This window comes from Melopsittacus undulatus, chromosome 5, assembly GCF_012275295.1.
Source record: "Melopsittacus undulatus isolate bMelUnd1 chromosome 5, bMelUnd1.mat.Z, whole genome shotgun sequence".
In the NCBI taxonomy this organism is placed as follows: domain Eukaryota; kingdom Metazoa; phylum Chordata; class Aves; order Psittaciformes; family Psittaculidae; genus Melopsittacus; species Melopsittacus undulatus.
The window spans coordinates 41,498,709-41,511,210 of NC_047531.1; the positions used below are offsets into that span (position 1 = coordinate 41,498,709).

At 45.0% G+C, this 12,502-nt stretch overlaps 1 protein-coding gene across 1 annotated transcript in view; it reads left to right on the forward strand.

The window, feature by feature from the left end:
• NRIP2 (nuclear receptor interacting protein 2) overlaps positions 1-12,502 on the forward strand; it is a 19,247-nt gene continuing 6,745 nt past the window's right edge. Inside the window, exons 1-5 of the mRNA XM_005150235.3 lie at positions 1-443; positions 4,778-4,954; positions 8,364-8,446; positions 8,879-9,006; positions 11,794-11,846. Of these exons, the coding sequence (XP_005150292.1) occupies positions 213-443; positions 4,778-4,954; positions 8,364-8,446; positions 8,879-9,006; positions 11,794-11,846 (672 nt within the window). The 5' untranslated portion in view covers positions 1-212. The remainder of the gene's footprint in view (positions 444-4,777; positions 4,955-8,363; positions 8,447-8,878; positions 9,007-11,793; positions 11,847-12,502) is intronic.

Below are 12,502 nucleotides of genomic sequence, written 5' to 3' on the forward strand. Positions count from 1 at the left end.
GGTAGAAGGATAAAAAGGTACAAAGACACTTCAGAAATGGGTGAGTTATAATTAAGAGAGTCAGAAGAAAGGCAGAGAAAGGGGAAGGAGAGCTATAGGGAAGGGAAAGGAGCTCAGAGACTGAGTCAGCCTTAGGAAGGCAAACACCAGAAGACAAGTTCAGGGAGTACCCCAGTATACCAAGAAGGACCTGTTCTGTCTGAATCTTCACCATGAGCACAAGGAAGGGCTGCCCTCTGCCACCGGGACAAGGAGACTGGGAGGAAAAGCAGAGTGAGGGTACTTCTGACCTGGAGCGACAAGAGTGTGAGGTGGAGCTGAGGAACAAAGCTATTCTGCAGCAGAAGAGGCGCCTTAAACAAGCTACCCAGTTCGTGCACAAGGACTCTGCTGACCTGCTGCCCCTGGATGGCTTGACGAGGCTTGGCACCTCCAAGGATCTGGTAAGTCCAGTGAGACTCCACCTGAGAGACATTGTCCTAATAGCCTTTATCCCAGCTGGGAACTGCTGTGGGGAGGAGGCATGGGAGTGAGGCCTGTGGCCATCTCCTTGTGGAGATGTGGAGCAGGAGGCATCAGGGAGGGGGCTGTTCCAGGAGCTGGGGCAGTCCATGGTCCAGTGGCACTTCCGCAAGGGCTGGGAGCAGTCTCCGCAGTATCTTTTGCCAGCATAATTGCACTTTTGCTGGGTTAACTGCACACATCTCCCCCTTGCTGTGGCAGTTTTGCTGTCTAACTTCTATCCACTGTGGAGTTTAACTGCTCAAGGATGTGGAGGTCTAAACCATTTTCCCAAAAGAGGGCCTATGTCCGGCCAGTGATGAGGGTGAAGCCCAGCTCTGCCAGTGTGTATCATAAAAGAACTTTTTCCTCTCTGCAGCCTGTGCTTCCCCCATATCCTCAGATCGTTGTAGCAACAGCCATGGCTGCTCATCTGTGTGTATCCCCACTGGCTGTTTTCAGACCGCTGTGGCAGGCCTCATGGCTACTGGCAGCAAGGTGCTGCTGTGCATGGGAGCACACGTGCATGGGACAGACAGGGTCCCAGGCGCTGGGCCTGGATGGAAGCTATCCTCCTTGCTGAAACCTTCAGGTGCAGCAGCTCTGCTGTGCACAGACAAGAGGTCAGTGCCATGTTCCTGTGCTGGCACACCTACCTGCTCCTGCCATCTTCCCTGCAGCCACCTGCAAGTCCCACAGGGTCAAGGGTGGCTCCTCTAAGTCACCCTGAGCTGCTGCCTTATCTCTGCCAGCCCCCAGCAGCTGCTCATGGCAGTCAGCAAGGAGTAGTCTTGAGCGTTCCTCTGGCCCTGAACACAACTAAGCCTGTGTCTTGGTACTGTCTGAAGTAGAAGAGGGAAGTCACATAAGTGTTGTGGTAGGGAGCAGGACATTCCACGGGGAATGTGGTCTGGCCACAGCAGAGCCTGAGGACCTCGGTCAGGCTGGCAGCACAGACAGACTAGCACTGGCCTTACATGTCCTACTGCATTGCAGCTGAAACATCTCATGAAGGGATAGCCAGGCACATTCCTGGGTCTTCCTTGTACAGCTTTTGTCAGGGGATGGGTAGAAGACACTTCTGAGTCTTTGACTGTTTGCTGAGCCCACCCACAAAGGCAGAAAAACGTGTCTACATGCTTTGCTTTGGAATTGACTCACACCATGCCCCAAAATTACAGCTGTGGTGCCAGCCAAAGACTATGAGAATCCTGCACAGTGTGGGTGGCAGTCTTGGCCTCCAGAGGCTGGCACTCTGAATCCCTAAATACTTGCTCTAGCAAGACAGGCCTTGTCCAAATTACGTGCCACGAGCAGCAATTGTCATTTGACCTCCTGGTCAAATTCAGCATTCTAGCCATGAGGTTTCCTTGCATGCACAGACAGCTTTCTGTCACTGAAAAACTCTGCATAGTTCATGTTTGGTCCATAACAGAATGGCTGAAACATTTTTAGCATGGAGCTAAGGAGCAGTGAATAAAGCATAACGTCCTTTCTGCCATGGCACTTTAATGCTGGTGTTAGATGGCAGCAAATAAAGTGTGGTACCTGTGCAAAGTTTGCACACACCATACGATGCCTGGGGTCAATGAGGTAACTGTGGTACCTCTGTTTCTGATTCACTTTGGGGCAAGAGAAGAACCAGGTCTTTGATTTCCAAGACCAATTTATCGGTCCCTGAAACTTGATGATCATCGTGATACCGCTGTGATGTTTTGGGGCCTACAAATTAGAGTCCCAGATATGCTTCTGGGCACTTCTCCAGACCCAGGTAAAACCCCATCTATGTGCCCTAAATTGATCTGACTCCCTCCTGGAGTACAGGAATGCAGGGCTGAAAACAAAGCAGCTGAAGAGGTTGATCTTGGAGAGAGTGTAAAACATAAAATGTCCCAGAATCCTATAGCACTTATACTGGGAGGAGAGTTTAATTAATTCACCAAAACAGGTCTCTATTGACAATGCAGAGACTATAGCTGTGGTGGGCCCATGTGTCCTAATATTAGAGCAAGGTCCCATGTCATTTAAAAGCTATGTGTTTTCCTACACATCCAAACTCAGGCTGTTATTTTTTGCCACTCTTTTCTGTGTTGGTATATTCTGAGTATTCATTCAGCTTATGCAATGCACCCAACAGTGTCCGGCATTTGATAGGCCCACCCAATCTCCAATAATGAGTATTTATACATTGTAGTGGAAACCTCACATTTCCAGTTTTATAACAACTACGTGCATGATACTTTTCTTTTTTTTCAATGCAAAAAAACCAAGTAGGTGCATGAGCTAAAATATTCTGAAAGTCTGAAGACCTGACTTTTCCCTTTCCCAAAGGCAAGGTCCCCAGTTCATGCCACTTCACTAGTCATAGCAAAGCCTTGAGATTTCACATTGAAGAGCCTCAATGTGATGAGTTGCACTTGAGAATCTGCTCTGACCCTTCTAAGTGTCCTGAAAGGGCCTGCCTTCTAGATGCTGGCCACAATCCCCTTCAGGTCCTCTCCTTCCTCTTCATCTCACTGTTTCTTACCCACCCAAGAGAGACAAAGGTCTCCACTTTTCTGTCCCACTAGTGAGACAAAAACAGGACAGGCCCCAGGAGTCTGTTCTTGAGTCAGATGCATCCACAGTCCCAAAACTCAGCTACTCCCCACCAGTGCTTGCCTCTTCCCAGCCTGAGTGACAAGAAGGGGATAGACGTGGCAGATGCAAAGGGCCTGCTCTTTCTGTGGGAAAGGTTGCAGGGAGAAGGAAAGGTCCTTTGCATGCTATATAGTGAGAGGAGACAGGAGGGAGGATGGGAATTTGGAGACCTGCTGTCAGTTTCCTGCCCTTTCCCATGGCCCAGATGCTAGCTGGCAGCCAAACTGGTACTGTGCTCAGAGTATTTAGGGAGTGAACTATGCTGTGGGCTTGCACAGTTGGCTAGGAAAAGACCAGGAACAGAGAGATATTTTTACCTCACTTTTTCAACTATTGCAGTGTTTTTCATGTAGTATGTCACTTGCCCCTTGAGTGACAGGAAAACAGAGGCATAAGGGACTTGGCACTCTGCAAAGAGCAATGCTGAGTGCAATCAAAGAGCCAGTAACAGCTCTCCTGCTCCAAACACTGGGAAAAACTGACAAGTTAGTGTGCTTTGAGTTGCAATTTACACAGTTCCCTGGCCTCAGCTCTCTGACCTAGCATAACGCTACACTGAAACACACACACACTGTAGGGTTAATACAGCCCAATTTATCAGCAGGTCTGCTCTAATTCAGATGTTTGGCCTGCACATTGCTAAGGTCATACATCAAACTGATGCACCATCTGGAAGCTGATTTCTGTAAAGCTACCTCCAACAGGACTACTTCATTGATGCTGCTTATTGTTGGCTGTGCAGGGACAGGCTTTGCGATGTCAATATTGGGCAAGAAATAGGGCATCAAGGTGATAACAAAGGGAGTTTTTTTCCAAAGCCACACTTTTCTTGGTGTGTATGCAATATTGGGACATGAATACTTTCATTTTCCTTCCCTTTTGGTGCACCTCCCTTACTCTGACCATCAAAAAGGAGACAGGAATGAGGAATACAAGATACTTGAGATATGACTGAGATACATGAGATGTAAATGAAGTTCCTTCAATCATTGAGCAGTCTGATGGTGTTCTCTTCTAGCTGTGAACAGCATAGGGCTTCATAGATGCTCCTCCAACTGGGGAGCCAAAATAGTACCACTTCTGATGGAGGGGAACAAAGACAGATGCCAAAGAACATTACAAGCTAGTTTTAAGTTCCTATGCAGTGGAATCTTCCTGCTTTACTACCAATAATTGCTTGTGCACCTAAAATTTCCGGAGTCCTGCCTTCTTACCCATGTGTACATCATACACATGCTGTGTCTCCTATCCCCCTCCCATATTAGAAGTTGTGAGTGTCCCTGGTTGGACGTCAGCACACATACATCAGGTAGCGTATTGCAATACCTGAATATGTATGAGACTGCTGTGTGCATGTTTAGCTGAAGGAACAGATATGTGTGGGGAGAGCGTGCATTAGGCATGTTCTTCTCCAGTAATTGCATCTCAGAGATCTGTCACAAGCATCCTAACACTTTAACATCACCTTAGCAGTTACAGAAACAATCTTGGGATTTAAAGAAATCTTTTTTAGGATAAGCCTGTCTTTCATCAAAAAAGGTCAAACATTCACAATGTTCTTCCCTGGCCTAGCAAATGTCTTCGTCCTTAGAGCCATTACTTAGCTGGAATTTCTCTTTCTTTGTGACGGAGACAGCAGCCACATAGTGTGGTCCAGCGGCGGCTCCTGGAAGGCAATCTGAACAAGCTGCGGGGTGAGACCACGGTTCAGTCTGCATGGGTTCAATCTCCACTGGCAAAAGACCACGAAGAAAAGATGGAAAAGAGGGAGGATAAGAGAAAAAAGACTTCATCCCTGCTAATACAGTGCCAGGTAAGGCAATAACTTGGTGCTGCTGATTCCACACCTATGGCAAATGTTCTATGAGTTCCAGCTGTTCCACTCCCAGGGGCCACGCTAAATTATTAAATGCAAAGCCAGCTGCAGCCAGAGAGATAATATTTTCTGCACAGCCTTTCCTAGAGCCTGGATTCAGTTCTTCCAACAGACAGAGGAAAGCCTTTCTGCACATGCATTCTAGTTGTCTATATTTGAAGATAAATTACCTTAATCACACCACCTTCCTTTGGAGGACAGCTTTCCCATGACATGAGATATTTCATAACTGCATACAGAAGCAAGAAATGTCTCCTTATCACTTTGAGACAGATGCACTAGTTGATTTACATTTACTGGATACAGTCTGGTCTGATTCTCTTAGGTGTCAAAGGACCTCGTAAGAAAGTAGGTAAATGTGCTCTGAATTAGCACTGTAGGATTTCTTTATGGAAGCAGTATTTTTAGATCCCTTCTCTTCTTATATCTGCCTGTGCAGCAGAGCACACTACTCCCTGGTCCCTGTAGTTAAGAAAGCACATCCAAAAGCTGTGCCCCATGAAAAAGGGCTCCATGGTTAGAGTTGTTCAGCAACATGCAGATAAGATACTCACCAAGACACAGACCAGGTACGCAAAATCAATTTTAAAGTTGTGTTTATTTCAGTTACTTTTCCTAAAGAACATCTCACATGTTAGAAAAACACATATACCTTTGAAAATTCAGTTGTCACTATAAATTATCATATGAACACAATCTGGTAGCAAGTTTCAAGTGTCTCAGTACCATGCAAAGCCATTGTCTGCTTTATTTTCCAGCTTTTACTGTTGCAGTTAGGCATTGCTTATTCTGGGTTTTAGACTCTTGAGTAGCTGGGTCAATATAACCATTCTTAAGAATACAGACTAGTAGGAAAAATGGCTTTCAGTGTAATTTATTCAAATACCTCAGCTATTTTTTCATGCAAATGAAAGTGTTTCTTTTTCTTTAATCACCACTCTGTATTGTTCTGTAAGAGGAAACTCACTGATAAAGGATGCTATTTTGCCAGGCATGTACACTGAACAAGGACAGGCATGCATAGGTATTGTATCCCAGCTAAGTTAGTGTCAGAGTCCACTACCCATTCCCCTTTTGTGTTTCTAATGGACTGTACTCCCACTGACATACACATTAACCATCCTTCATGGAGGAAGGTTAGCAAACATCACAGTCAAGGAAACAGGTCTAACACTGCACTTAACTCTCCCTGATCTTAGTATCTTCTGCAAAGGCATTTCTCTCTTTTTCTGTCCTTCTAAGAGCCAATCATTGTTTGGCCCATTTAACCTTCTTGCATTGAAGGAAGGGAAGCTCTCTTCCCCTTCTTTTTAGTCTTGCTGCTTTTCATGTTCACATTCGTGAACTCCAAAAAGAAGTAACAGATCTATGGCAGGAAACAGGACTCAGGCTGCAAGTTCATTTTAACCAGAAAGGTGAGGTGGCAGCTGTTGGAGAACTGCTTGACTATGGTGTAGGTTTTATTAGAAATGGAACACAATCCCAGTGAAGTCTCTTGTCTCTGACAGCATATCCTGAGAAAAGAACATCTACCAGCATAGAGCTTCCATTTACACTCAGGCAAGTATCCTGAAAATTTCAAAGTGGCAACAAAACTGACTACTAACTGAACTTGACCGAGTAATTAATAAAGCTGAAGATATGTAGACTTCAGTGACACATGGAAATTCAGGCAATAAGTGTTTTCACTCTAACAGGTTACAGTTGCCTTGTACCTAAGACTTTTTTAAGTTTCGGAGATCACAGACAAACCCAGTGTTGTAATATAGTCACTCACCCTCCTATTTAATTAGCAGATTAATAAGCCAATCTGACTTCAGCAGATTTGCCCCTTTTTGTTGCAGTTTTTGCAAAGCACTTTGGAAAGCTTGTAATGAATGACGTCTGCATCATAAAATCAAGCTGTTATTTTTTTTTGTGGTGACTTTGAAATAGATGCTGAAAGATTTCACTGCTGCCCAAGGCTGCTTTTCCTCTGTGGCAAAACAATCTGCGATCAACCTTGGTTGGTTAAAGCAGCTTCTTGACTTTGGAACTGACATTATTTCAGAAAAAAAAGCTCTTTATAATTCTTACTGATTCCTCTCCCCTCTCTAATTCTTTTTTTTGTAAATCCCTATAATTGACCCTTAGATAAAGATTATTGGTGACTGATAGTAATAGACCGAAAATCTTGGGGCAGAGATGAGAGTGTGTAATGTGATGAAAAGTCCCCTTAGTCCACTAAGGCTTGCAGTGCTCATCAGCTGCCTGTGTACTCCTTACCTAATCTGCATTGTATTTGTGTTACCCTGGATCAAGGACTCCTCTAAGGCTCCTGGTGGGTTGTCTGGACAAATGGTTAGTGGTATAACTGAAAAGTAGATAGCTTTTGTGATGCTGTTGGAGCTGGTAACTATGCAGGGCTGTTTATCACTGCATGAGATTCTATTTTCTACAGAATAATCACTGTCCTGTTATATCCTAGCAAATTTCTAACTTACAATTTTCCCAGCCTGCTCCGAAGCAAACCTCAAGCATCTGCCTAGTGACAGTTTCAGTTTATTATGACAACAATGCATCTCAGATCTGCCTGCTCCCAAAGTGATTCTTTAGCAATTGCTATCCATACTCCAGGTCTTCTGTTTCTGAAGAACTAATACAATACCTTTTCTGTAGCTGAGCAACCAACAGTTGGCTTCTGTGAGCCACAGGGATGTTAACTCTTTCCTAGTAGAATCCATGTCTGTTAATGAGGAAGAGCTGATTTACCTGGACACTGTCAGCAGGTTGCAGTCTGGGCAGATGTGATAGCATACCTGATCTGACACTCAAGGCTGATATACCTGCTTAGATAGCGAGGAGGCACAGAGAAGCACAGTACAGAGGATGAGGATACTGATACTTAGCATGTATCTGCACTTTGCTCCTTATCATGTCTCTCTGCTTAGTCTTGCCACAGTCCTTCGAGGCAGGGCTGATGTGGCAGTGAGAACCAGGCAGCACAAGACATAGAATCATAGAATCACAGAACGGTTAGGGCTGGAAAGGATTTTAAGGTCATTTAGTTCCAATTCTCTTGACTGAAAAACTGCTAAGGTAAAGTTTCTAATAACAGATAATAACAGGTAAGTGTCTGGGCAATCAAATAGAAATTAAAAGAGACAAATACAAAAAGAAGCCTTTGGCAGAGGTTGCAGAGCACTTGGGAGACCATCATTGCCTTGAATGAGTCTCCTGACCACTGCCTAAAACAATACATATTTGGCTATGTTACTAAGGAAGGTCCAAGGGATTGTCAGACCATTGGAGGAGTGGGTATGACAATTTTGAGCCCACAGTAATTATTTGTTATTGTTTTTCCTAGTGCCAAGGTCAGGTATTGAAGGCAACTGTTAACACTGGGTGTCTACCAAATTTCATCTCCAAGAGCTGCTTAAACCAGCTGGGGTAAGTCTTTGTGCAGTAGAAAAGGAGGGGTAGCTGAAAGAAAATCTGTGGCAAGAACCAAGGCACCCTTGATTCCCAGCCCCAGTGATAATTACTAGCAGCTTTGCATGTGCACATGGCTCTTTTAGGAGAAGAGGGTGGGCTACAGAGCAAGGTATCAGGAGCACTGGCAAAGTTGTGTGCAGACCTCAGAGCTGTGTCATTATGTGTGTGTGTACAGGGCAAAGCTGCAGAGCTAATGGTTAGCTTCAGTGATGAGGAACCTAAAAGGACAGCACCTTATGGTTTTGCTTGTGGAATCTGCCTCCAGACATGCTGTATGAAAAAGATTCCTCCTCTTATGGGCCTGTTCCCATTAAGACCATCAGTGGGGAGTCCTGCTTTTCCTCCTTTTCCTCCACTTAAGGAAATAACACCTCTTGTGTCCCACAGGCTGGAAGAAGTGTCTGCCATGGACTGTGGAGACCTCTCTCTACCCATCCCCAGCGTTGTTGGCCGAGTAGAACATATGGAGTTGCAATTTGGCCAGGAGACAGTGCTGTGTTCAGCACTGGTTGTAGGTGAGAGTGTCAGCCCCTCCTCTTCCCCAGTTCTCCTGTGTCTCTCTTGCCCTGCCAAAACCATTTTAAAGGATCACTGGGAAAAATGTAATGCAGTGGGAGGCTGGTGATACAGTCACCTCCACTGCTGGCCAAGATCATTAAGCACTGTGAATACCCTCAGTATAACAAAAAGCAAAGGGCATAGGAAGAATACAGAGAAGACAGAAGATGTTGAAAGTGGAGAGAAATGAGGTGGTTTTTGGTCTTAACATGTGTGTAGCATGGAAAATTCTCATTTCCTCCTGAAATGGACCTTTCTTACAATTATCCAGACTGCTTGATTAGTCCTCTGGTGCTCTATGTTCTCCTGCTGAATAGACACTTGTGTCTTTGGCTGGATCGAAGTCATCAGAGAAACTGACGGAGTGTACAGCTAATTCCCCAGAGTTTTTGTCTGTGCACTCATCTGCCTCTGCTGCAGGGAGCACCCTGGAAGAACCTGGTAGCCCCAGAGTGCTGAGTCTCCCTTGGTGTCCTAAGGCAGGACTATTTGAAGGAAGGGGCCATAGGAGACAAGACCAAGTCACAGGCACTGGAGCATGCCCAGAAAACAGCAAAAATGCTGCATGTTCTGCATTTACATCATGCTATGCATATGCTGAAAACAACTTAGTAATCTTTTTTCCTCTATTCTTTCTCCCTATTAGTCTTCCAGTTTCACCTTCTTGCCTTTACCTGTCTACTCATCTTTCATGAATACTGCTCATCTTCCAAGGTCTCCCTTGCTCCCTGTCCTCTTTTCATGTCCATTCTTCCCACTTTCCTAGTCATCTAGAAAGAGCTTCTTCCTCTTCCACACTCCAGCTCACTCTTCTTCCCTGGTTTCCCCTCTACTTGTTCTTGTATTAGTACAAGCACAGGTGAATTTAGCCTTGTAGCATCTATCCATTTTTCTGGGATGTGGAAATAGCTGCTTGGAAGGAATAGAAGTGCTGTATCTGTGCCTTGCATCTGCCTGTGCACACTGTGGTCTTGCATATGTGGTTATAAATAAATTAGAAAATACAGCCACTGGCTACAGGGCAAGCAGGCATCCCAGAGACAAGGGAGGTATTAATGATGTTACTGGTGGCTGCTGAATACTGTAGACTCCAGGACCTGGGGACTCCTCTTTCCCTGCCATTGAAGTCCAGATGGATGACTTTAAGACCTAGGAGGCCACTCTCACCAATCAACAGTCTAACATATATTCGTAGTGCTAAGTTCAGACAATAGGAAGGCTGAACGTATATGCCAGAGAGGCACATACTGAGAGAACACAGACAAGGCCAGCCATAGAGATTACCACACAGAGCAGTGCCTTTATCAGCACTCAAACACCAGCACAATAGCCCAGTCCTGGTATTCCTCTCTAGATGACCAGGATTGAAGTTCACTAGCAGAAGCTCACACATCCTTAGTCTCTAGATTCACAGCACACTCCTGTTTAGAGTCTTCAAATAACAGTACAGCTTCTACATCTGTCTTATACTCATGTCAGGACCCTAGCCCCTTAGCTAGCTACTGACCCACACCTTATGTCTTTTCAGATACAGTTTTCCTCCTACTCACTGTCTATACCAGATTGAAGATTGCTAGCTAATTATGTATACAAAACCACAAGCATATAGGATTAAATTCACTTGGGAAATATAAACACATCCAAGTCTTTCTAGTCTGTGGCATTTAGACCTCTGGAACATATGTCCTGTTCTCTTCAGCTCCTGGCTTATAAACCTAAGGCCTGGTCAGAGCTGGTATCCAGATCTCTCTTGCATGCTTGATCTCTCCAGTTGTTGGCACCTAGACTTAAAGCTCTGTGACCCGTAGTCTTTCTCAAGCGCACAAGTGCAGGCTCTCCAGTTGCTGGGGTCCACTTGTATAAGCCCTATGGCCTGTGCTTCCTTCCCCAGTTACTGGCACCCAGGCTTCTCTCATACACTGGTCTCTAACTGCTGACACCTGTGGAATGCATCATCTCCAGTTTCTGACACACCCCTATGAGCCCTATGGCTTGTGATCCCTTCAGTTACTGGCACCTCTCTTGCACACCAGTCCCTCTGGTTCCTGACATCTACAGCTATTTGCCCTTTAACCTGTGTATCTTCTGCACTTGCTGATACTTAAGACTTGCAGCAGTCACATACAGGATAGACGGGTTATGGAGAAAAAAATACTTAATAAAATTAGTTAACAAGAAGATCAGACAGATTGCAGTAATCAGGCACAGGCTTCAGTCAGACAAGGGAATTGACCAACAGCCTATTTGCATGTGACTGGCCCTGTTATCCCCTCTCCCTCCATTTTTCCATGCTGGTTCTTCCCTGATCCATCCTGCTGCTTGCCTTCTCCTGCCTTTGACCCTTCCCCTATACAGCCCATAGTAAGTTTTACATGAACACACAAGCTCCCTCAAATATCTCATAGTACTCATGATAATCATGGCTCCCTCCTTGTATCAGCTACAGAGTCCATTTTGACTCATTTCAGGGCTGTGCCTAAGTAGCTCCTTTAGTGGCTCATCAGTCAGTGACAGAAGAGTGCTGGTCTTTGTAATTGTCACTGTTACCATCTGCTTGTTGATGTTTGTATGTTTAATTCATCAGTTTCCTTGTTATTTATTTACTTTATACTGAATAGACCATAACAGTATAACTTGATGAACCTGGTGCTCTCATATTCCGCACCATCTTACAGGAGACACACTTCCTTTAGAGGGGCAACATATATAGCCTTAAGCCTGATCAGTCTCTTCTCTCTTCTCAGATGATGAAATGCTGGAGTTTTGCATTGGTCTCCAGACTCTGTTGTCTCTCAAGGTAAGGAATATTTTCTTATTGTAGGGCTCCTCTCAAGAAGTTCTACAAGATTTTGTTGCTGTAAGCATCAGAAATACCTATGACCAGGTCTGCCAGGTTGTCACTTGCGATGCTTGTTGCACAGCTGCCTGGTTGCGGGATGCTCTGAGCCACTGATTCCTTTCCAGTCCTTCTTAAAGGTTTTAAGAAAGGAATCATCCAATAGGGTGCTATCACATCTCCCATTCTTTGTATTCTTGACCATACAAATTGTAAACAGGAAGAGGAAATTGAAGAGGAGACAAGAAAAGGCAAGGCACACTTGCAGCTGCATTGCCTTTTGAAGGCAGATGTCAACAAACTCTGTCCTTGCTTTGAGCCAAATAAAGCTATATGATCACATTCAGGTCCAACACTAGCTGGACATGAGTAGAAAGTCTTCTTTTGTCAGCTCAGTTCTGGGTTAGTGCTCTGGTGAGCCTGACTCTTGGGGGGCACAGAATATGGTTGCTGCAAGATTGCTCTTGCCTGTCAAGTATTTGTAGTCATGTGTCAGGCTCATAAAGCAAGAAAAGCATTGGGCTGAATAGCTAAGTGACGTGAAGACATCACCTCAAAGGTAGTCATAGGAAGGAGTGAGGGGAATGGCCCTGTGAAGGGTTTGGAGAGGAATCCAT